This window comes from Maylandia zebra, linkage group LG16, assembly GCF_041146795.1.
Source record: "Maylandia zebra isolate NMK-2024a linkage group LG16, Mzebra_GT3a, whole genome shotgun sequence".
NCBI classification, from domain to species: Eukaryota; Metazoa; Chordata; class Actinopteri; order Cichliformes; family Cichlidae; genus Maylandia; species Maylandia zebra.
In genome coordinates this window covers 26,341,358-26,366,917 of record NC_135182.1, presented here as the reverse complement: position 1 = coordinate 26,366,917, position 25,560 = coordinate 26,341,358, and the positions used below count along the sequence as shown (strand labels likewise).

The 25,560-nt window shown below is 38.8% G+C and overlaps 1 protein-coding gene across 5 annotated transcripts in view; it reads left to right on the top strand.

The window, feature by feature from the left end:
- The first annotated feature begins 12,587 nt into the window (after positions 1-12,587).
- The window catches only part of LOC101473430 (alsin), a 33,439-nt gene continuing 20,466 nt past the window's right edge, over positions 12,588-25,560 (top strand). For all 5 annotated transcript variants that reach the window (XR_002721167.3, XM_076875178.1, XM_012920308.5 and 2 more), the window contains exons 1-16: positions 12,588-12,779; positions 14,614-14,790; positions 17,015-17,175; positions 17,259-17,483; positions 17,935-18,125; positions 18,437-18,469; positions 18,554-18,754; positions 19,870-19,970; positions 20,062-20,255; positions 20,427-20,514; positions 20,655-20,836; positions 23,824-23,992; positions 24,236-24,332; positions 24,706-24,783; positions 24,951-25,172; positions 25,349-25,520. Coding sequence is in view for 4 of the 5 variants with exons in the window: in XM_076875178.1 (XP_076731293.1) it covers positions 14,771-14,790; positions 17,015-17,175; positions 17,259-17,483; positions 17,935-18,125; positions 18,437-18,469; positions 18,554-18,754; positions 19,870-19,970; positions 20,062-20,255; positions 20,427-20,514; positions 20,655-20,836; positions 23,824-23,992; positions 24,236-24,332; positions 24,706-24,783; positions 24,951-25,172; positions 25,349-25,520 (2,134 nt within the window). In the remaining variant the exon portion in view is untranslated. The remainder of the gene's footprint in view (positions 12,780-14,613; positions 14,791-17,014; positions 17,176-17,258; positions 17,484-17,934; positions 18,126-18,436; positions 18,470-18,553; positions 18,755-19,869; positions 19,971-20,061; positions 20,256-20,426; positions 20,515-20,654; positions 20,837-23,823; positions 23,993-24,235; positions 24,333-24,705; positions 24,784-24,950; positions 25,173-25,348; positions 25,521-25,560) is intronic.

Genomic DNA, 25,560 nt, shown 5'->3' with positions numbered 1-25,560 from the left:
GCTGGGAACACAAACATACTGTACAGCGCAGTTAAAAAGCATTAAGACAGTGACAGCTTTCTTCTTCAGTGTTTGGGTTTGGAAATCTGAACTCTGATTTGAATGAAAACAATGGGGTTCGGCTTCAAATGTTTATTGTTCAGCTTTAAACCATTATTAGTCACCTTTTTTTGTCCTATAAATCACAATGACACTCTCATTTACCAACTTGTAAATATGTGTCTTTATTTAAATATGCTGGGGACATCATTGGTTTTGTAGGTATTTGGTGATACATTTAAATACTGGACAAACTACAGGGCGGGGTCACCAAAGTTATTCTTATTCGTGTTGCAGGGGCTTAAATGTGTGTACAAAAATTCACGGTAATCCATCCAACAGTTGTTGAGACTTGGCTCTTAAAGCCACAAATGTCAGCTTCATGATGGTGCCAGAGGAAAATGTGGAGCTCCCCACAGTCAGCAGGATTCTTCATCTGTCAGTTAAGACTGTTTGTAAAATATTCACTCGTAATCCTTCTACTGCATGTTGGGATATTTTAGACTGGACCATAGTAATGGACCACCACACTAAACACATGTTGAAAACAAATCTGATGATTAAACATATAAGAGCACATTTAATCATCAATATTATGAATGATTTGGCTGATGAAGTCACAGGGGCACTTCAGTAATCAATGCCAGATGAGTCTAAGTGACCCAGTGCAGGTCTTCATGGAGCCTGGAGATAGGAAAATGTCACTGAGCCTGCAGGTTTGAGATATGACACTGACACCATCTGCCAGATGGCAGAGGGGTAAACAGTTTGTTCATTGGGTGGCATAGATCATCATATGGGCCTTCCACTCTGACAACGAATGTGGTGTCAAAAATGACAGGGTGCTCTCTGCCAGTGGTTTGCTCTACTGTTCTGGAGAGTCTTGTGGTTGTGAGCACAGTGTTGCCAAATCAGGAGTTAAAAGATTTTGGAGCATAGCTGGGTACATGCAACACTTTGTCTTTAAAAGAAGCATTTTAACCATGTCTGCGTGAACAGTCCCGTCAGGACACCAAAGATAGTCAGACTTCTAACCCTCCCAGCAGGGATGTGGTGTCTCCTGCAGCTTCCTGTAGTCCACTATCATCTCTTTGGTCTTGTTGATGTTGAGTTGGGGGTTTTTGTTGTCATTACACCTACTCACTGGCCCTTGGAAAACAGTCTTAAGTCCACATCACTCACTGTCAGTGGTGAGGAGGTGGGGTTGGGTTTTTTTCTCAGCACTCAAGCCCTTTTTCCTTCAGGAAGTCAAAGATCCAGGTGCACGGCGAGGTGCAAAGCCCGAAGCCTGTGACTTCAGAGCTGTTTTCACAAATGCACTAATGCCCTGAGCTTCCAATACAAAGACATGCATGTTAGGTTAACTGGTGATTTTAAGCTGGATGTAGGTGTGGACAGACAGATAAAGAGCTTAAAATGAATACAATAAAGTACTGTATGAATGTCTGTGAGGAAAAGCAAAACAAAAATAGACTCCTTACTTCATTGTTCAGTTTCAGTTTAGTTAGGTTTCGTTAACAAAGCTATGTGATTAGAAAGACCCACCGTTTAGCTTATAAAAGAAAGTCAAAATAGTTAACAGTGTAAAGGGTCGCGTTTAAACCCAAAGTCATATATTTTTCCTGAAGACAACAAAATAATTTTAATGATTAAACCTGGCAAGATGGTGACAGAAGAATAAATTAAAAATATATATATAATTTGCAAATCTTCACCCCATATTTTATTAACGGCAAAAATATATCAAATGTTTAAACTAAGAGATTTTACCAAAAACATTTAAACTAGCTTATTTTGAATTTGATGACACAGAGACAACAAAAGCCTGGAAAAGAAAGTAGTACTAAAGAAAAACAGCTGGAGGAACATTTTGCAACTAATTAGATTAACTGGCTGCTTGTCAGTAACATGACTGACCAGCGAAAAAAGACCATCCTAGAGACACAGATTTCCTGAGAAGTAAAAATGGGGAGAGGTTCACCAGTCTGCAAAATACAAATTTTGAAACTATTTCAGAATAATGTTCCTCAACATTAAATTGTGAAGATTTTAAATATCTCGTCATCTGCAGTACAAAAGCAGCGAGAATCCTCTATCAGACAAGAATGGGACAACATTCCTCTGCCAAAAGTCCAGCAGCTGATCTCATCAGCTCACAGACATTTATGGAGCGTTGTTAAAAGAAGGGACGCTACACAGGTGTTTTTTTTCTTAAATTGGTGCATTTTCTCATTTTAACCAGATGTTAAGTTTTTGAATGTTGTAATCATTAAAATATGGATTTATGAGATTTGCAAATCATTGCATTCTGTTTGTATTTAGATTGTTGTTGGTGTTGAACATCCACCTACCAAAATAAGCATTCAGCTAGCCAACCTTACAGCTAAGCTGAGAGAGTATGCCATTAAGTTTTAAAACCTGTCACGCTGTCACTAAAATAATCCTCTCACCAGCGGTCATCATTTTTGGAAAGGATAATTCTGCAGAGTATTTCAAATGTACCACTCAAAACCACTACATTTGGGGTGAGCTTCCTCTTCCCCTGCTGTCTCTTTACAACGTCTGTGTGATGTCACATTGCACTCCTGCAGATAGGAGCATGTGCGATGAATTCACCCTGAGCCAGAATGCGTGCAGTGTGAGGCCTCCCGCTTACTCCGCTTAGACAGCACTCGTGTCTAAATCAAATATAGTATTTTCAGTGGTGTCTGAAGTGGGCTATTTCCTACTGTGTGCTAGATGTGAGAAAGAGCAGCTGTGGAAAATTATCCTTACTTTACTATCCTCACATTGTCTAGGGATCAGATGTGAACACAGCCCAAAACTGCATAAATCAGTTCATTGCAGTTAGCTGGGGATTCTACCCTAGAATAGAATCACTTTTACATTTTGCCATCACAAGATCTGACAAATCTGTCAATCTGTATGTCAAAACAGTGGCATCTGATAGTATGATCACTCCACCGACAGACATTTGAACTGGTTTAACTAGTTTGTGTCTCCATTTTTGCAGTTCAATCAGCCCTTCAAAAGGCACAGTGGGAGAAACTTGCATAGCAGTGGTCCAGTGTGTGTTCACCTTGAATAGGTATGTTAAATACTGGCCCCGTTGAATTTGAAAGCTGCCTCAGCATGTGCATTCCCAAAGCACTGATACCATCACAGTCCATTATGTTAGCTCTTTCTGCTCGTGGTTGAATGTAAACTACAACAGAGCTGCACTTTAAGCAAGTGAAGTAAAGTAAAGCCTTGAGAACTTAGGATAAGAACCACGTCATGAGTTAAGCATGTAGCAGAGTTCTGTCGAAGCAGTCTAGGTGCAAAAACACCAGTTGAGCAAATCCAGGTTATGCAATGCTGCACTCACTTTTTCTAACTTGTTGTCAGTGCACTTAATACTGATCGCATTGTCGACAAAATACCACAAAGGTCAATAAATCCACACAAAAGCCATGCAACAACACTGAGAAAATATACCCAGACTACAGACAGCTTTAAGTGAAGCATACATGGAAACAGACAGCAACATTAAATTAAGCGTCACAGCAACAGTACATGTCTCCCTGACAGCTGTTGTTATACTGGGTTGAGATTAAATTAAGTAGCCTGTTAGATCTCTGTTATTTAAGTGAGTATACACAATTGTCCTGGCTCTTTACTTACCCTCCCCCACAGAACACACACACACGCGCACACACACGCGCACACAAAAGTCTTGGAGGTGACGTGCTAATTGATGCAAAGTAATGGAGGAGGTGAATCACAATGGTTGCCCCACTAAGCTTCACACAGAGCTCTTTTCCAGCTTGTGTGGCTTGTATTACTGAAGTTCTCTGCTCTAAAAGTGTGTTTTTGGCTGATGAAGAGAAATAAACCAAAATGAGAGGAAAAGGGGGAAATTATAGGAGCTGAAAGAGGGAGACGGGTACTTGGTAGAGTAACAGGATTAAGACGGGGGAGGCCTCCTGTGGGTTTGAGGTCCTGACACCCAGCTGTGTTCATCACCTTGCTCTGCGAGGAACACACACACACATGCACACACTGCTGCGGTCATCACTCAGTGGGAGTTTGACCTGAGCCAGATGGTCACCGCTCTCTCTTTTTATTGCTCTCTTTTTCTGTCATGTCCACACTAAACCAACGTTTTTCACACCAAAAAAAATGGGAGTGTTGTCAATACACGTTCCAGAGTGGAGGCTTTTTATACCACTAGTCTTGCATTATAGTGTGAAACAATTAAACAAGGCCAAATTAAGGATCTATAAATAACATGCTCATTGTGAAACCTAGGGATTTAACAGCCAGAGAATACAAACTCTAACTGCAAGTAACAATATTATGTCTGGGTTCTGAAACAAAGTAAAATATTTTATTTTAGCATTTTGCTCAAAATTTCATAATTATACCATTTAATTTAATTATAATTATAAGTAATTGTATCGCAGTTTGGGGGCTTTTTTCACTCATGCACTCAAATATTTTCCACCATTGTGCTGCCAGTTGGAGCCAGTTTGGTGTCTTTTGAGAAGCAGCAGGTTTGAGAACTGATACTACGTAATGTTACGAGCAAAACTTCTTCTTCTATAGAAAGAAAAGTTATCTGCCAGGTGTCTATGACTTTCATGCATTAACCCTTTGGCAATTTTAACGTGACATGCTGATGACAGGTTTTTGGCCTTGGCATCAGTTTTTGTTTGGCTGGGCTCACACTGTGTCGGTCCATGCAGATGTATCCAGCGGCGAAAGAGTGCATGACAGATTAAAGGCATTCAAATTAATTCATATTATTATTTTTGTTGGCAACAAACACACTGAGGGATAATTAAATCTATTTACTTAAATTTGCTCAGCTTTAAAATTACATAATATATTTTTTACTGTGAAACTTTAAAAACTGATTCTTCAAATGCTTTTTCAAAACATTCTTTGTATAAAGCCTGTGATCACTGCAGTGGTTCATTTACTTTATTTTATGTTGTTTCTAAAAATGATTGTGTAAAATTTTAGCTCATGAGCTCTGATTATCACTTAATCTGACATCTCTTCAGGGTGAGATTGTATAGATCTGTATGGTGTTTGACGCTGTCTCCCTCTGCTGTCTCCTCGTTCCTCCCACTGACCTTACAGCTCTGGCTGCAAGAAAAAATGTTTCCATTCATATTTTCAAATCAAGTCAAACAATCATCATTTTGCATTTTTTATAAATAATTTTGTGTCCTTTATCCAAGGATTTTCAGTCAGACAGTAGGCAAAATGCATATTAATGGTGGATGCATAGGCTCCAGACTATTTTGGACAATTGCTTTACATTTTTAAGTCTAAGAGACTGCATAATCAACTCTCAATTGTAATGGAAATTGTAAAATCTGACATTTCGGCAGTTTCCTTCAATTAAATTTACAGTTTTATTTATCCAGCATCAAATCACAACAACAGTCAACTCAAGGTGCTTTATATTGTAAGGTAGACCCTATAATAATCCATACAGACAAAAAACCCAACAATCATATGACCTCCTATGAGCAAGCATTGTGGCAAAAGCGGGAAGGAAAAATTCCCTTTTAACAGGAAGTTCTAAAATCACATGCTAAGCCATCTGACAGATAAAGCTTGGTCATGCAACAGAACAATGATTCAAAAGCAGTATATCTACAACACGTGGCTGAAAAAGAAAGGAATCAAAGTGCTGACCCACTCAAAGTTCAGATCAACCACACTGCAATGGTGTGACCCTAAGAGAGCTGTATGTATAAGAAGATCTGCAAACTCAATGAACCTAAATGACACTGCAAAGAAGAGTGGGCCAAAATTCTTCCACAATGATGTAAGAGACTTTTAAAGTCGTAGAGAAAATGATTACTCCAAGTTAATGCTGATAGAGGCGGCTCTATGAGCTACAGCTACTGAATCATGGTGTGTGCTTAGTTTTTCAAAGGACATTCACAAGGTGTAGCATTCAGATTACTCTAGGAATCAACTGATATTGATCTAAGGTAAACAAAGTACTCATCAAAACAGTTAATGTTACTATATTCTCACATTTTGATGCTTTTAGTACTCCAAATTAAGACAGAGAGGGAAACGGCTATATTATCTTCTTTTTAGATGTGTGAAGGTCTTTGTTTAGTTTTTATTTTCTTAATCATAAAGTTCACCAGGTTCCCACAGTTACAGTTAATATGAAGTCACAGTAACAGGTCTGTATTTTTCTATATGAGAACATGTTTAAATTGATCTAGTGCATGTTATACTGAAGATCTTCACAGCGTATCTGATGAAGATATTTTATATGTTATTTTTCATGAGGTCAAACTTCTTCCATCCAAGCCAGCCCGTCGGTAAACTTGTATGTGTGTGTGTGTGTGTGTGTGTGTGTGTGTGTGTGTGTGTGTGTGTGTGTGTGTGTGTGTGTGTGTGTGCGTGTGCACAGATCATGCCAAATTACCCACTGCCTAAAATATTCTTTATCAAGCTCCAGACATGTGTTTTCAATGTTCTTTAAATATACTGCCTACAAACACACACACGCACAGCACTTCCAGTGCCAGATAGTTAAAACGAAACCCCTCCCATGTTGTCTCTGAAACAAAGTTCAATTTATCCTTGAAAAACACATTTACACAACTTAACTTTAGGAGATTCACCTGTTGAGGAAACACCAGAGCAGCAGTCAAATCATTTCAACCTAAAATCTGCATTTTAATACTAGATGTCAACTAGATTTACATTTTACTTTCTGAAAAAGATCCTCTAAAAAACAAACTACAGTGTTAAGATCATTTCAACCCGGGAGTTCCAAATGAAAAAATATTAGAAGAGCTATTTGATAATGATATTAATTTATCAAAGTATCAAAGAGAGAATAAACAGAGAATAAATGTGAAAGAACGCTTTTTATAATATGTTTAAAATTTACATTAAACATGACCGGTGTTACCTGATTTTCCCTAAGACTGCTGTGTGTGTGTGTGTGTGTGTGTGTGTGTGTGTGTGTGTGTGTGTGTGTGTGTGTGTGTGTATGTTACTTACTCCTCACGACATTGCGGTCAGTAAAACTCGCCTTTCTTGCTGTGTTTCTGTGGCCTGGCTGCAACCCTGCATGGTTCTACCCACATACACACACACACGTGCACAAACACATACAAACACACACACATACAGCTTCTGCAGTCTTGTAAACCCAGGTTGTGTTGTTTCCAGCAGCAGTAATATTTTATGAGGGTTTGGTGAGGGAATTACAGGCTGCTCGGGTCACGAAATCAGGTTACCGACTGTTTGTCAGTGATGTGAACAGATTTTGTGTTTGAAATTACAGGTTACATAGATTTACATGAACTACAACCAGACATTTTATTAGGTACACCTTGCTAGGATGTGGGTGTAACCACTCTTCCCTTCACAACTGCCTTTATTCTTGATGGCACAGGTTCAAAAAGGTGCTGGAACCATTCCTCACAGATTTTGATCCATATTGACATGGCAGCATAAATAAGTTGTTAAGGTGGTTGTGTGCAAAGAAACCAGTGATACAAGCCAGGATGAATCCACGCTTTCATGTTTTTTACAACAAATTTTGAACCTACCATCTGAATGTTGTAGCAGAAGTTGAGGCTCATCAGATCAAGTAACATTTTCACAAACTTTTGCCCAATTCTGGTGAGCCTGTGCAAATTGAAGCCACAGTTTCCTGTTCTTAGCTGACAGGAGTGGCACCCAGTGTGGTCTTCTGCTGCTGTAGCCCATTAGCTTCAAGGTTCAGCATATTATGTGGTTTCTCTCAGGGAACTGCCGCTCAGTGGATACTTTCTCTTTTTCAGACCATTCTATGGAAACCCTAGAGATGGTTGTGTGGGTGAAACCCAGCAGATCAGCAGTTTCTGTAATAATAAGATCCAGCCTGCCTGGCATCAACGACCATGCCACATTCAAAGTGACTTAAATCTTCATTCTTACCAATTCGTCACCATGTCTGTGTTCCTAAATCTACTAAGCTGCTACCATTTGGTTGGCTGATTGCATATTTATGTCTGGTGACTGTACTTGCAAGCACCTTTGCCGTCCTCAGTATTTTCTTGTGTGATAAGTGCAGCCTCCATTTATACTAAAAGTACTGCATCCTTGCTTTCACGAGTTAGCTTGCCACGTTTCCCTTTTCTTCTGATCAACCAGAGATTCTTCTACTTTGTTCAGAGTTTGAGAATTACAACAATGTAAATTTGTTCAGGAAAAGATTGCAGTAATTTTGTCACACCGTTTTAGATTAACATTGGAAAAGACATTGATTTTAAAAGTTTGATGTCATGAAAAACAGCGATTTCCAAACAGAAGCCATTTTAATTTAACAAGATTCAAGATTTACCTTAATGGTAAGAGGCTCATTCATTAACTTTAAAGATGAATGTTAGCAAATTGTGTCCTTAAAGCACTTTTTTGCCATTTATTAAGCACTTAGCTTAGCTATGTGAAATCCAGACTTTTAAAAAATTATTTTTAGGCAAATATTGATGAGAAAAAGAGCTATACTATTATTCGGCTACGCATGAACTTGAAGTAATCCGGTCCCATGGTGATGACTTGACGAGCATATGAAATCATGAGAACAGCAGCGACTTGAGCAATGTGTCTCCTTAGATGAGCTAGATTTCACAGCAGTGAGACGTTTGTGTGATGGAAACTGAAAATTAGACTGCCAACAAAAAGCGCACATCAGAAGCTACTGCCAGCAGCTGTGATCCTTTAATGTCTCATGTTCAGCTCCAAGAAGGCAAAATATTAGATTTTCTCCCTCTGAATTCACTGCCCTTTCTTCCTTTCTTCCCCCTGTTTTATGAGAGGCTGTAAAAGTCTGAGCCAAAACCTGCTGGATGCTTTTATATAGAAAACACTAAAAAGGCAAACGAGAGCTGATCACGAACATGGCTGAAAGGAAAGGAAAGGAAGGAAGGAAAGGAAAGGGTGTTATGCTACTTAAATTGTTTATAAAAAAAAAGTGTCTACAGCTAAAAATGATTGAGCACTGTTTTGAGTATTCGTAACAGACTTCTTATGACTCATCATGCTAGGATTTTAAAAAAAAACGTAGCTGTGAAGATCCCCGTGGAAAGGAAAGGAAAGGAAAGCAAAGGAAATGAAAGGAAGGAAAGGGAAGGGAAAAGCCACAATTAAGCGATTAGGTCACTCGTATGCGTCACAGTGTTTTAAAGTAACACGCTGGCAACACTGTTGCCTGTGAGTGTAAGTGAGAAAGGGAGGCATGCTGTTACATAGCCTACAAGTTGAAAGTTTTAAAATACAAACACAAAACACCACAGTTAAGTTAAGGATTTGTTACAGAATGACTCGTGAGGAACCACAGTTGTGAAGCAACATATTTGTCATAAATACTGTATGAGGGGTTTTAAATGAACTGAAGGAAAGGCTCAAAAAAGCCTCCTCTGGAGGGCACTGCATCAAACAGGATTGAGGTACAATACAAACAGATACTGTGTAACAAATGACCACTTACCAAAACAAATGTGTAATTTTAATTTAGCTAAAGCATGGGGTTATTCCAGGTGATTGTAAATATGCAGCTTGCAGTAAAGTTGTACCTCCAGTTGAGAGGTTGATGTATTTGCAGCTCAAAGACCTCTGTTTTTTGAAAGCCCACATGAGGAGCAACACAGAGCATTGAGGCCTGCACTTACATCCATATGCATTAGTCTTGCTATTTAATTATATTAAATTCACCCGAGGAACAACTTATAGTTATCTTTTTTGATCAGTTTTTGGAATCGCGTCATCAGACCTGAACATTAATTGTTTTCCAACAGCCTCTTCATGCAGTTAGATGGCTAAAACTTATTCTGTTGTATGTTTAGGTGATGTGTCGCACCTAAATGTGCCTGATTTGTTTTATAATCAAATGTTGTATTTTTCTTTGATAAATATGCCACTTTAATCTAGACATCCTGTGTTTGCATTCTTTCAATAGTACCGCTTCCCCTTGCAAAACTGCTTTCATGGTTGGTGTTCATGTTTTTAACCTATAATGGCACTAATTGCCATCATATCCGTGTTCTATATTTTCCCAGTGTTTATTCCAGGAAACTATTTAAAAGGGACAAGAGCATTTCCAGGATTATTTAATTTGGGATGGCATGGCAAAAACAAGGCAGGGGAAATCCACAGGAAACCAGAAAAATGTAACCAGACATTAAAAAGCAGAGTAGAAATACTACACAACACAAGAGTTTAAAAATTATATGGAATAGCTGTTTTACAAAGTGGTGAAAGAAATATTTACACTCTTGAGTAGCCTAATAATAGAAAAAAAAAAAACTAGCATCAAACTATTCCTAAAGTAAAATCATACGTTATCCAGAGTCATCTATATTATATATCATGAGACTATAAGTATTGATTCATTATTATGAATTATTTTGCACCTGATATGATTATAATTGTTTATACACTCCTGGTATCTATAATACATCAAATCCTTTTCTTATTCACTCACCCAGTTCAGGGTCTTAGGAAGCCTCGCACCTATCCAGTTGTTGTCTCAAGAGGAGAAGTACATCCTGGACAGATTTTCAGTCTACCAACAGGGACAACAATGAGAAACAGAGATCTATTTAACCATTTACATCTAAAGGCAATTTTGAAATCACCAACTAAGCTAACATGCATGTCTTTGGACTGTGGGCAGAGAGAACCCATGCAAACACAGGGAGACTCCACACAGACTTCCCTGTGTAACCTAGCATTATATCATATACACATAATAGAGTTAGAGGTAGATTTACTAATGCACTGCACCAGAACAAACTGGATTTTAGTGCAAAAAAAGTACTATTTTTAAAGAGAGCGAAGTGACGAGATTGCGTGTAAGATCTGATCCTGTTGCAAGTTGAGTTTCACTGTCTCAAAGTGCAAAATATAAGAAGGAAAATATTTAAATCAAGAGTACAAACTGGTTTACTAATGTCAGCAACAAGCAACTTACTGCTAATTGTCCTAATATAAATGCTGAAAAAAGCATGTCCTACCTGAACTTGATATTATACCTGCGATGTCATGGTCCTGGGCCATGTTGGCCCAGTATTCTTAGTTTTCATGTATTTTTGTATTTTGTTCCTTATTTAGGCCATGTTTCCTGAGTTGCCCTGGTGTGTTGTTCCCCAAGTGTGTTCCCTTCGTGACTCTTACCCCCTGTGTGCCCCTCTGTGTATTCATGAGCCCTCGTCTCTCTTTGTGTTTATTCTGTTTTCCCCAGCCCGTTATGTCTGTGTTTTCCCCGTGCTCTCTCTCCTCCTGTCTGAACCTCTGTACTTCCTGTTTTACTTTGCCCATCTCCCGTCAGTGTGGTGTTCACTCCTGCCGTGTCTTGTTATGATTATCAGTGTCACCTGTGTTCCCCGTGTGCTCCCACTTCCCTCGTTAACCCTCCGTGTATTTATGTCTGCGTCTCCCTCAGTTCTGTGTCGCGTTCTCCCTCATGTTGTGTGTGTTCTTCCCTGTGTTTCTTGGCGAGCTTTGTATTTAGTTTTTCCAGTTTAGTTTTGTATTTCCTACGTTCTGCCTCTCCAGCATTAAAGCTGTAATTTTTGAGTTCATCCCCGTGTCTGTGAGTTTTGCATTTTGGGTCCTCCTCCTGCCTGCCACACAGCGATCCATGACATGCGATAAGAAAATAGTACAGCTTTTTGAAACACCCGTAAAACTAACCACACCTATTGGAACTATTTGGGGATCATGCTCACATGCTATTTTATTCTGTTTAGCAACTCTGGCCCTTATTCTATTATCTTAAAGCTTTAGTTACTTAGCATGTCATTTGATTATCAATCAAGTACACAGGAAGAAAAAAAATGCTGTTTGATGGGAGCTTTTTCATTTCTATCCATCCAGCATGCAGATAACTGAAGACCTTTTTGTTAACACAAGTTATAACATAATTCTAATGTAATTACTGAATTTAGTGCATTAACGAATTACCGTCCATCCCTAGTCTGTTTGAAAATGTAAGCAGTAAAAGTAAAAGCTTGTCAGAAAAAACAAATACTCAAATAAAGTGCAAATACCTGAATATTCAATATAAATGCTTCCAGTTAAGAGAACTGGTTATACATCAGGTGGGACCAGTAGCAACCCAAGCCCAGATTCTAGACATGGCTAGGCAACTCAATAGTGGAGGGCCCAGAGTGCCAAAATGAATTAAAGAATTAAAGAATTAATTATATATTTAATAATTAATTAAATAGCTATTCATTTAATTTAAAAGATTTAATAAAATACTTGTTTACTTATTTAACATTTCAATGAATTGATGTCACGTTTAATTAATTATTTAATCTGTATTTCTATAATTCATTTTGGCACTCATGAGTCTCCACATAAAACAGATAACTGGATTTGAAAAAGATGATACGCCATTCAGACTGCATTCTGGAAACAGAGCTACAGTAGACCCTATTTTTCTTTCTGTATACTAGAGCTTCTTTCGCGTGCTGCAGCAACAGGTGAGTCGCCGCTGTAAAGTTTGTCCCTGCACGGATGCCATCGCAGAGTTTCCTCCCAACAACAACCACACCACTTCTGCTTTCACTGCGCTGCACTGATTTGAATAAATAACAATCTAAAAAGAAATGCCGTAGCTCGGTGCCCCTCCTGTGACACCTGGACACAGTTCCGGATTTATTCACAGTGACCGCAGCACAAATCTCCGCAGCCTTCCGCCGACTTCAAACGGGCGCTCGGTGAGTTTAGTTAGCTTCTTTAGCAGCTGTAGCATCGAGCTAGCCAACTTCTTTATTCGCTTTTCTCTCGTATTCTTAGATAGTGTAGGAAATTCTGTCAGGGGAATAAAAAAAAAAAATGAAGATGATCACAGTTGTTTCTGTCTTTACTCTGTGACAGAAGAAGCATGGCTGTCAGTCTGTGAAAGTAAACAGCTTCCGAGATTAGATAGCTATTAGACAGATTAGATATGGGTTTTGTTGCCGCCACTGTTTTGTAAATAGAGCTAAAAAACAAACAAACAAACAAACACGTAGTCATATTAAACTGACCTTTAATGTAAAAGCATCGATTTTAGTTAACGATGATCACATTACAACGTTGTAATGTGTTTGTATTTCGTATATAAGTGATTTAATCGCCGTGAAGAACCAAAGGTGAAATGTTTGGCAAATTTTGAGAAAGAAATTACTAAGAAGTCGAGCTAAAGTTAATGTTAAAAGCAGAGTTACTTATGTTCATAAGTCACCGTCACATTTTTTAAAATATAATATTAAGAGGCTCTCTCTTTTAATATAAAAGTGGGGGATTTCGCGCAGAATTTGGATGAAAATGTGTTTGTCCATAATAGGCATTAATAACTGTAATACCATTCACCTGATCTGGACTGTTTTAAAGAATATTATGTCCTCTGGATATCAGAAGCTGTAAATATAATATCATTGCTCTACCTGCCAAACTGTGCTTTTTACAGACCTCCACAAGTTCTGTCAGAGATCAGACATCTAACTATTTTAGGGACTCAAAGCATGGGTCATTGTATGTTAGCTTGAGCTTCACTCCCGAGAGTCCATAGTGATAGAGCCATATTACCAGATACCAGATATACCCATAAAAGTGCAAAGCAGCCAGCTCAGGTAGTTTTCTTTAGGACTTTATTATCTAGAAAATGGCAATGATGATAGAACATAATAAATAGGATGGATATAGGGCATGTTCTGTTTGCCCATCAATCTTTTTATGCTTATCCAGTTTGTGGCTGTGGGGGGGCTGGAGTCCCCATTGTCATAGGGGAACAACCTTCTCATGGCTACCACATAGACTCAGTCAGCAAATCTTGGCTGGCCTAATGAGGCCTAATGAAACAGGTGCCTTTCTCTTTACTCTGGATTCACTCAGTGGATTCAAACCAAGGACCTTCTTTCTGTGAGGCTACAATGATTAATATTTAAAAGTGAACTTTTAAAGACAAAGTGTCAAGGACAGGATACTTTAAGCATGTCAGTACTCTGAGACCACAGTAAAGGAACCTGGATAAACTGTGATTACATCAAAAACATCAAGTCTGTTAACAACCTGATCAATGGAAACTATGTTTACATCAAAGAGTATATCTCCTGTAAACCGAAGAACAGGATTTATGTGATACATGATCTATGTAAATATCGCTTCCTTCACCATGTCACTTTTCATGTAATAAAGTGATGTATTAGGGTACAGGGTGCTGCACAAGAGGCTGAAAATCAGTGTTAATGTTTTCTAATATATTTTACCCTGTTCTGTGTTACAGATTTGGTTATTGTCCCTTTATGTGCAGCCACATAAAGGGCCATAAACAAAAAAGAAATTAAAAACTTACACCTGAATAGTGGACAATTGTAAATAAATGCCTTGGAAAACAGCTCTTGACCACATTTCAGTCATATGCAAACATTGGGACAAATGTTATTGCATGTTATTACATCTGAACCAGAGAAAACCAACTGACATAATGACTTAAGTGTTTTTGGTACATGCCAGAGTTGCATCAAGTGATAAACTGAATGTGTCTTTGTGGTTGTTGTACCAAATAAGCCCCTGGAGCCTGATAAACCAACGAGGCACTGCAGCAGGACAGAGGATTCACTTTGTTCCTATCAGCTGAGTCATTCAGAGGGAAAACAAAGAAGAGCTTTGAAGAAATGAACATACAAGTGTCATAAGTGTACTGAGGAATGGGGAGCCTGAAGTGATGGAGATTCCAGAGGCAAGGTAAGCACATAGGAGCGCTTTCAGCAGACCTTGGCTTTATAATCTCTGAGAAACTTGTTTTAAGTGGAAACATGTTGAACATAAAAGCAAGATCCTTTATACCTTTAGCCTTCATTTAATCTTGGACAATCTCTCAAGCAGTGTGTTAAGCTTTTATTTATGTACATTAAAACACAAAGTTCATACCATTAATCTAAGAGAAACTGCTTTGCAACTTACAAGTTTTTTTTGTGTGTTTTATTAAGCTCTCATTAGCTCCATATATTCACAAATGGGCATATATCGACATTCACAAATACAGAAATATAAACAAGCATGCTCTTCTCATAGGGATATTGAAAGTCATAGAAGAGAACATAAGAAAAAAATCACTGTTGGTGGACATTTACTCAAAAACAATAACAATTAAAGTTTAATTAAACCTTACTTATTGAACCTTTTCTGTTCAGTAAATAAGTATTCCAGTAAACATTAGTTCTTCTATAATTTCATTTCCACTACAGCTCAAGCGAAACTTTTATGCTAATGGTTATAACTACAGCACTGTGCAAAAGTCTTGAGTCATTCCTCATTTCTTTATATTAATTAAATAAAATTTTATTGAGTGACTGTGTCTTCTTTTGAACTGAGAGAATTGCTCTTCAATTTTCTCATCTGATTCTGATATTTCTGATAATAGAGGAAAACAAGCTCTGAACAAGGTTTTACTGATGATTACAGGCATCAACATTCATAACTGTAAGTAAATGATGGGCATCCTTGTTTTCTGATGCTGTCTATTATTACAGACTACCTAAATTAAAATGTAGAAGTGAAAAAATAAATTAACTTAACCTTGTAACTTTTTCAGAAGCTGCACACTATTGTTACAGACTAAACAATATTTTTTTACCTGGGATGTTTTTAACCAGCTCCTCAAAGCCCTGCTCTTCCACCCTGTAAACCACACCAGTAATTTCCATCCATCATTTCCTCTTCCTGTCTCATGGAGTGTAGCTAGTGATTCCTCCAATGTTTTTGTAGAGTCAAATAAAGAAACTGGAACAAATGATGTGTTTTGTGCCAGGCTGCTTGTAATAGAGTATATAAAGATAGAAATTTAAGAATTGCTTCTTTGGCAAGTTTCACTGTTATGTGTTTACCCTAACCATGGTTCATCTCTTGAGTTAGGTGCCTTTTTAATACTTTAGTGATTCATAGGGTAAGTTTAACAACCAAACCAAATAAGCATTAATCTTAAAATGGCCGGATACAGGGACTGGAATGACCAAATAAAAAGAATTCAGAGATCTCCAGAAAGCTTGAAGAACTATTGCTTAAGACTACTTTAAAAAATGTAGAAGTCTGACTTATTGAAAGCAAAATATGAAGAAATTAGGGGTTATTCAAAAGTTTCCCACAGTGGTGTGTGCATTTCATAATCACACAGAAAATACACAATACCAGAAGTACATTTTTTAATAATGTGAGAGTTTTGGTTTGGTTTTGTACTGTATAAAAAGAATAGACAGAGCTTCTAGGTCTGAAAAGTAATGCCAGTGCTGAAGTGCCTTAAAGCTGATGGTGAGCAGGGGGAGATACCTTTGTCTGTGCTCCCTTGACCGTGCCCTCAGTAAATACAATCTTGATTAATTTAGAGTTTCAGTCAGTAAATTCCACTGTTATTGAATACTACATGATGTCTATTTTGTGAATTATGTTCCCCATTAAAGTGCAGAGAAACAATAAATTCTATTGTAACATACTCAGAAATCCTGTATCTGTAACATTTTCAGCTTTGATTACATACAAACAGGAATATCAGAACCTTACTAGGTGTGCCTATACTCAGTTGTTTATTGGTACAGGAACATGTGTATATATCATAAACACGTGCCACATGCCACAAGTTCTATACCCTAAGCTAATTTTTAGTCCCAATCCTGTCATATATTTGTGTCTAGTTCAGTATGAGGGCTATGTAAGCTGCACAGACTTGTTCGTCTACTTCAAAACTAAATTGCGTGTCAGGGCCGGCAGACATTGAGCAAATAATTATTGTTTGACAGATGGATGTGATGGAATATAATCCATCTGTCACTCAAAGTTGTGTCACTAAACCACATCTAATCTCTGCAGTAGTGGTTTCCAGGTGCAGAATTTGGAGAATCTGTTCAGGTTGATCACATCTGAATGCACAGACTTATTAAGACTTGCTTATTTAATCTTTCACGCTTCATTGCAGCCTCGCAGATGAGCAGGCTCCCACATCTCCAGACCGAGGACTCCTCCATGTTTGGCATTCAGCGGGCCACAGCAGGCAGCTCTGTCCAGATAGGGTGCTGCTGTCCAGGCCCGTGCTGCAGGTCTCCCTGGGGGAACACCACGGCCTCCTGCTCGCACAGGGTAAGTTTGATTGTAGTAAAGAAGGCCCCACTTTCATTTATGCTTCATCACTGCATTTCTTCTCAGATGTTACTGTCTTTCAGGTGGTCAGGTGTATTCATTTGGAGAGCTTTTATGGAGGGATCTGAGCGTCCCCGTGTCTGCTCCGGTGCCAGAGGTCTCTCTGCTGGGAAAGACGGTGGTCCGTGTGGCTGCTGGCGGCTTCCACTGCGGTGCACTGAGCGAGCAGGGTAGCGTCTACATGTGGGGGGAGAATACTGCAGGACAGTGTGGGCAAACAGAGAAGGGTACAGTCACAAACATCACCGGTTAGTTAACACCTTTCTTCTGAATGTTCCTAACTTTTACCCTTGTGTTCAGCCTCTGCTCTCCATTGTAACTTCCCTCCTTCCTCACTACCTCCGTCAGCTTCTTTCTCGCTTATCTTTTACTTCTGTTCTTTGTCAGAGATTCAACACTTTCTTTTCTCATTACTTTTATCCATTGTTGTGAAACTTCCATTTTCTGTCAGTGCTTCCTCCCATTTTTTGCAACATGGTTTATTTTTTTATTTACGTTCTTTATAAATGCTGATATTAATTTACCAGCTACGTGTTTATGAGGCCTTAAAACTGATTTTTAAAGCACCAATGGTGATAGTAGATATGAGGTTGACAAATAAAAACTTGTTAAATTAGATGAAACAGTTAAAAAGAGGCATTTATTTACTTCTATGTCAGGCTTAATATGATTTAAATGAAACAGAAAATTACCCCACAGTTCCAGAGCCTTGTCCTGTCATCGTGGTGGACGGTGAGGTCGTTCCTCCAGTGGTGGTTCGAATTGTGGACCTTGCCTGTGGACGGGAACACAGCCTGGCTCTGTCAGCTCAGAACGAGCTGTGGGCGTGGGGTAGTGGCTGCCAACTCGGCCTGGTCACCAACACCTTCCCTGTGGGGAAACCACAGAAGGTAATACTACAACTCTTTTCCTGTTATAGATATGAATGAAGATTTAAAAAACCTTCCCTGTTAAATGTAGTTGTAAGTTGTTAATGAATTAAATGACATGAAGTACTGCTGTAGCAATAGTTAAACAAGTGTCACTACTAATTTATTTATACAGCTCATACAAATATCACAAAACAGGAAAATAGGTGCTCGAGTGTAAATGGTTAAACCGTTTTCTCAGTACATGTTAATAATATTAGACATTTTAAAGTATTAGTTAATTTATGAAATGGTTCATTTACTCTTGTGTTCTTTATCCTCTGTGTCCAAAGGTGGAACACTTGGCAGGCAGACATGTGATTCAGGTAAAATCTAATTTCATTGCCATGTTAAACCTCCAAAGCTGTGATGTTCTGTTTTAGCTTTACTGGCTGTATTTCTTCCTGCAGGTGGCCTGCGGTGCATACCACAGCCTGGCTCTTGTCCGCAGGTTACCTCCTCAGGACTATAATACCCAGCATGCCCCTAAGAAGAAGGAGCGAGGCCAGTCACCCCACTACTCGGTGACAGAAAGGGAGGAGCTCTCAGCAGTTGAGGATTCTCATTACTGCCCACTCGGAGTGGAGTTAACTGAAGTGATGAAAGGAGAGGTAAATAAAAACACAAACAGGAATAAGTAAAAGAACAATAATGAAAAGGGGACTACACAAATTGTAAAATAACTGCCAGTACTTACAACAGTAGAGCAAATTATTGTGAATACTCTAGAATAAGATGAATGCAGCTATTAATTCCATATAGGAGTTTTAAGTACAGGAGAAACGCATTTTGAAGTCTTTAAAAACAAATGTGAGCACTTTACAATTATCACAATCTCAAGCCAAAATATAATTTTTGTTCAGCTTTTTTCTATAACTGTCTTGGAGCATCAATATTAAAGGATACATCACAGTTTCTGTAGAAAAATGTAGAGAAAAAGAAACAAGCATCAGTGCCCTGTATGTTTAAATTCTGATAATACACGGGGTGAACTTTAAAGAGTCACACCATCATGTGGCATGGGTGGTCAAAACAAGTTCTAGCATATGAAAGCTCTTCTTTATAACTACATTTTAATTTGAGGCTCATCTTCTATCTGTGATTCTTTCTGTGTCCAAATCCGCTAATTTTGACCAGGTCAAGTGGGAAGCATGGAATAAAACTCTAAACAGTGAGAGTTATTCTGGCATACATTCCACAAGTATACTGATGTTCAGTTTTACTTGTGTAATGAGGCCAAAAAGGATATGGTTGTAGGTAATTTCTTGAATTTTATTTATTTATTTTTTGTAAAAAAAATGTAAAAAAATAAAAAAATAAAAATGTAGCTTTAAAAAAAAAGGTACGGCACAGCTAATCAGAGCTGCCAGTCAGGAAGTGTGAAGGAAACTGACCGGTCATAAAAAGGCCACTTCCTCCCTCCCTCCCTTGCAGCAGAGTTATTTGAATGGGTCACTACTGAATGTGTCACCACCTAACACACTGTTGGTCGCTATTGGTGACATGTAAATGACCAACAGTGTGTTAGGCGGTGCAATCATGATGTTTTATCGCATTAGTGAGTGTATATAAAGCCTCAACATCCTGTTAATCTGAATAATGTCCAGTTCCAACATTTTACAGGTGTGTAATTGTTGAAAATTGACTAAAAACAAGTAATTTACATAATCAGGAACCATAGCTTTCTCAACAATGTGTGATACCCCTTGTCATTTTGTGTTCACAGACGTCTTTCCAAGTTCGAGGACCCAGACGAAGGCTCCGGGCTGGAGCAACATCAGCAAGCAGCAGTCCTGGTTCTGATGACAGCAAATCTAACACTAAACAGTACGTTACTACATAACTCACTTAATTTTAAAAATAATTCCTAACTCTCATAGTTGTCTTTCCTTGCCTTTCCTCCACTGGAAAACTTTAGCCCAACCCTTGAATCTCAGGGTCAAACTGACAGTGTAACAGAGACTGACGGCAGCCCAAAAGTGCACTTGCTGTCAGGCTGGAGAACCAACAAGAACTTCTCTGAAGACCTGGAGTTGCAAAATCTCCTTGAGGAACTCTCTGATCAGTCATTAGATAAACAAGACACTGACTCACTGAGCAGCCACACCTCAGGTTTGTGATATTCGTCTCTTCGATGTTTTGAAATTTATCATTTAATGTAACAATTAATATAATTGACTGTTTTTCTCTTCTTGATTCATCCTTCACTCATTCCTTTGTTTTCAATTGCTGTTTTTTGCTGCTTTCTGTAATGTTTTCTCTTCTCTTATCTGTTCTATCCAGACGACAGCTGCATTTCCTCAACTCCTTCCTCTGACCTGCTGACTTCCAGTTACAAAGATGACTTAAATACAAAGAGACAAATGCACAAGTAAGACTGTGTTTCAAAACCGTGTCCCAGAACTGCAAAGCATGAATAATAATCGTCGACTAATGCAGATACACGCCCTGCCAGGATGTCTGTTATCTTCAGGGTATTAGCAGCTTAACATTTGACCTTCTGTTCCACAGTAACAGTGGACTGTCTGGGTCACACTCCTCTTCCCCAGTGTGTCTGAATGAAGTTCGACTCTGTCTGGAGAAGGAAAAGCCGTCCCTGCAGGGACTGAAGAGCTCTAGTCTCACAAACATACACCAGAAGGGGAAAACGGCAACGAGCAGGAGAAGCTCGCTTCCTGGAACACCCACCCACGGTAGGAATGATAGGGTGTGAACAGCTTAACTGTACATTTGGGAAATGAGCTTATTTACTTTACTTTCAAGAGTGAGATGAGAAGATTCCCCAAACTCAAAATATGGAGCCAGGAGACTGTTAGCATAGCTTTTCATCAAGACACTGAGAAGCTATTAACAAAAAAACAGACACACCATTTGATTCTGTGTAAAACCACAGCTGTTAGTTTTTTGCATCTGTACTTGTATTTGAAATGAACAAACAAGAGGTAATTCCTGTAGTTCTAGCTTTGGAACTACAGGAACTGCTGTTAGGATTGTGTTTGATTATGAATTTTAACTTTTTACATTAGTAATTAGTGAAATATAGCAGTATGGACTGAACACGTTTATACGCTATCTGGCACTTTTGTCGATTACCTGCAACAGAACACACAGCGCAGTTCCTGCCTGTGTTTGCATTTCACTTTGACGCATTTAAGACCAACATATCTTTTAAAACTTGAGCTTATGTGTTCAATAAACTGATAAGTCAATCAAGGTTATTCTTGCTTTCTGAATATATCTTTTTTCATTATTAAAGCATTTCTCAATCTCTATAAAAAATGACATTCAAGTAGCCTGAAAATGTCATTTGGTCTCACCAATAAGTTGAGAAATCTCTCTGTACATCTACCTGTTTTGTGCTTATCTTGACAACTGCTTGTCCAGTCCAGTCAGTGTTGGCCCTTGCATTACTGGGGACATGTGTAAGTGCTTTGCAGAGTATGAGATTATTTGGGTTATCCGTTCTCATACTTTGGGTCACTTTCATTTACAAGTGGCCCTTTGCCTGATCCACTCTGTGTACGGGGAGGAGGGGCAAAGAAAGTTTTCACAGGACTGTTTGCAGCCATCTTAAAAATTAAGGGCACTTCATGATTCAGTAGCTTGTAAAACCTCCTTTAGGAGCAATAACTTGAAGTAACTATTTTCTGTATGACTGGATCAGTCTCTCACATCATTGTGGAGGAATTTTGGACCGCTCTTCATGAACGCAATATTTTAACATGCTAACTGAGGCCTAACTTATCTGAGCATTGCATAGTCTGACCTTTGGGTGAATTCCTTGGGACGTCCACTCATGGGAAGATTGTGGGATTGTGTTAACACACAACTGAATGCTCCAGACCAGAAAATTGCCAAAACTTCTGCATTTGTAGAGGTGGTGACAGCTGCTGATGATCAGTTTATCACATACATTCGATGAGCAGCACCCACACAATTTCTAATTTTGTTTGGCTGTCTTTGTGAAGATATAATAATGCATTACTAATCATCTTACTTTTAATATTACCTTTAAGTTTAATCATCACTAGTAAGTGCCACACTCTCGCGTAACCTAATTCAACCAAGTCTTTAGCCCTCAACTCTTGAAAGAACTTTGTGAGAATTTTATTGTAATAAGTCATGAAATGTTGTAAAGCTTGCTGGACATCTAATTTTACATTTGGTGTCCTGTAATAAATTACCTCCTTTGTTTTGTTTGGATCAGAGGATCTTAGGAAAGCTGTTTTGGAATATGATAAGAATATTTTAACAGGCATTTTATCAGATTTTAATTAAAACGTTACCTTCTAGCCTCTATTAAAACAACACAATCGAGATGAATGGATTATTGTGCCACATACTTTTGCTTCTCCAATTTCACTACCTGATAGAATAAGAAGTAAACCCGCAATGGGTTTATTTCAGTTCACTTTTTCATGTTGCATTTTCAGTGGAATTAGACCTAGAGTTCTTCATTTTTTTAGGATTCAAGTTTACACAGTTTTCCCATTTTAGCAAACACCTTATACTCTCTCTATATAACTCTATCCCAATACTAGTACTGGTAATTTCTGATGACTGTGCTAATGATTTCAAATAACTTTACTTAATAAGGGTTGTATGAAATACATTGATTGTGCCATACAAGGGCCGGCAGACTCTCAGTTTCTGGTTTTCCAGGAGTTTCAGGAGCGTAAAAATGAAAGTGTCTCGTCAGCCGACGCAGAAATGAAAACCACGTTGACATTTTAGGTTTTTGCTGAAAAGCCTTGTTTAAAAAAATAATAATATATTAGATATATTGAATAGCAGAATGTTTTTATTGATGTTGTGACTTTCTGCTCTGTGCCTGCTTATCCTGGTTCAACAGCTTGACTCAGCTCCCGGTTAGTTTAAGTATTTTGTAGGTACAAGGTGGCACATGTTGATTCCAGTGAAGTAGCGAAGCTCTGTGAGTCGTTAGGGTGTGTTCATGCAAACCCTTGTGGGTGCGGTTTGTTTGCGTTTGCTCATGTAGCATGGTCAATAACACTGCACTGAACTCTGATGCAGTTTGTTTGCAGAGAAGACATAAACACTGAATTTTCTGAATTAATGACATCTCTTAAAATCTCAGAAGAGCCACGAAAGTTTGTTTTCACAAGCAATAACGATCCCCTTCCTTAGTTTATGCTCAAAATATTGGGAGATACTGGCGTCTTTATCTGTTGAGTCGCCCCTTGGCCAGTCTGAATTCATTTTCAGTGGATCATCCTGAAGCTATGTTGATTCAGCTGATTGTGGGAAACACTGCAGATTGTATTCTGTAGCAATAACATTCATATTACTCAAAGATTGCTCAAGTCCATCTAGGCTTTTTTAGGATTTCAAGATCATTCTGAAACATTGACAAAAAACATTTTGTACTAGAGTTATGTAATTTTAATGAAAAACTCAATTTACAATATAGATAAATGCTCAAATATGACAATTATGTGAGGATTCAGTTATTTGAATGTCCTCACCTAGTGTATTTTTTCTTTTATTCAGTCAATGCTTTCTTATTCTGTGATTTGCTGGTGTGGTAGTCTTAATGTAACGACAAACCATCATATTGAATCCCAAGCATCTTTTATACATGGACTACTCTCTGCAAAGCAGGTTCCCCCACAGGGACATTAAAGTTTTACTCTACTCTGCTCGTGTATTTTTCCGTTAGGGTCTCCTCGGAGGCGACACCCTTGTGCTTGCAGGCCGTCCTCAGCTGGTGGGGCTCCGGCTGGAGCACCAGAGGAGGCAGAAGATGGCCTGCCATTTCTGGAGACAGAGATTTGGAGCTGGGGCCGTGGCTCTGAGGGACAACTTGGTCATGGAGATCAGCTCGCCAGGTGGGGACCAAAAATAAAGTGTAACAGTGATATTTAAAATTAAAATGTCTATATTGTATTTACGATATGTCTATGATGATGTAATAAGCATAATTATTATTTAAAGGTGAATTGAACAGAATTACATTAAAAGACAATTAGATACAACCTTTTGGGATGAAATGCTCAATTGAATTAGTTGGAAATGTGTAAAGAAAGAAATTATAACCACAAGATTCGAGTGAACTGTGTTTGTGTGTCCAGACTCCAGCCTCTATGCATCAAGTCTTTAACAGGTGAAGAAGTGATCAAAGTTGCTGCAGGCTCGCACCATTCACTGGCTCTCACTGCTCAGTGCCAGGTAACAAAAACGGCACACACTTAGCATGATTAGACAAACAGGTGCCATTTCTAAGTACCCCCTTTGACATTAAATGCTCCCAAGCTCTGGAGACCTTACCCTACTAAATATTGCTACTTGTACTTGCATGCTGAGATGAGCTTAACATTTCTGTATGTTTTAATGAGAAGTCCAGAAAGATGAGTTATGCTTTAACAAAATGCTAATAGACATCCTAATTAAACATCAACATTTGTGACTCAATCTTAAAAATAAGATGTAATTAACTGTCTTATGATACTTTAATCATGTTATTTTTCAAGGTCTCAAGTTTCAAGCATTACTTGTATGTAAGTGCATGCTCACCCCCTATTTCATCTCTTCTGTGCTGTAGGTGTACTCATGGGGCAGCAACATGTGTGGACAACTCGGCCACGTGAACAGCCCCGTCACTGTCCCTCAGCAGGCGAAGGTACAGAAATCTCATCCCATTTTTTAAAATTTAATTCACACATTTCACACTTCTAGCCAAAGATTTAGTCATTCACATAGATTATTATTTTCGCTAATGTAGGAAAACATAGCAACACCATCCATTTCCTAATATTACTCTGTTTCGTTGTGGGTGGACCACCATAGCTGTCTGATGGGCTTCGTGTTTGGGACTTGTCAGCCGGTCAGAGCCACACCCTGCTCCTGGCTGATGGAGACTGTGTGCAGCCAGTCCTGTTGTACTGCGGCCAACAGAAGGAGCCAGTGCAAACTGAGAGGCTAAACCAGAGTGAAAGCTCAAGCAAGAGGTCACCCAACAGAGTGGAGCGTTATACAGTCATGCCCACCCTGCTGCCCTTCTGCATTGAGGTTTGTAGGTCCAAAGCGCAACTTAACACAGACAGTAAGGAAAATGATGGGTGGAGCATTTTTTCCGCTAAAGCACGAACATATTTATGAGATGGAAGTTCTTACTCACACCAGCCTAACTCTAACTGTAATTGTAACCTAAATGTTACCCTCTTGTTTTTGCTGTGTGTGTGTAGATGGGTTACGTTAGCAGTGTGTGCAGTGGAGGTCAGAGCTGTGCGGTGCTGGCAGACCACAATGTCATGGGTTTTATTTCGGCTATCCACGAGCTGGCCTCCAGAGAGAGGCACTTGTACTGTTGGTGCAGCAGCGTCAGGAAGATCCTCCTCACCCCTCTGCGTAAAAGAGGTCAGAGAGCATCTACTGCCTCGTTCTGCCTAATTAAAAC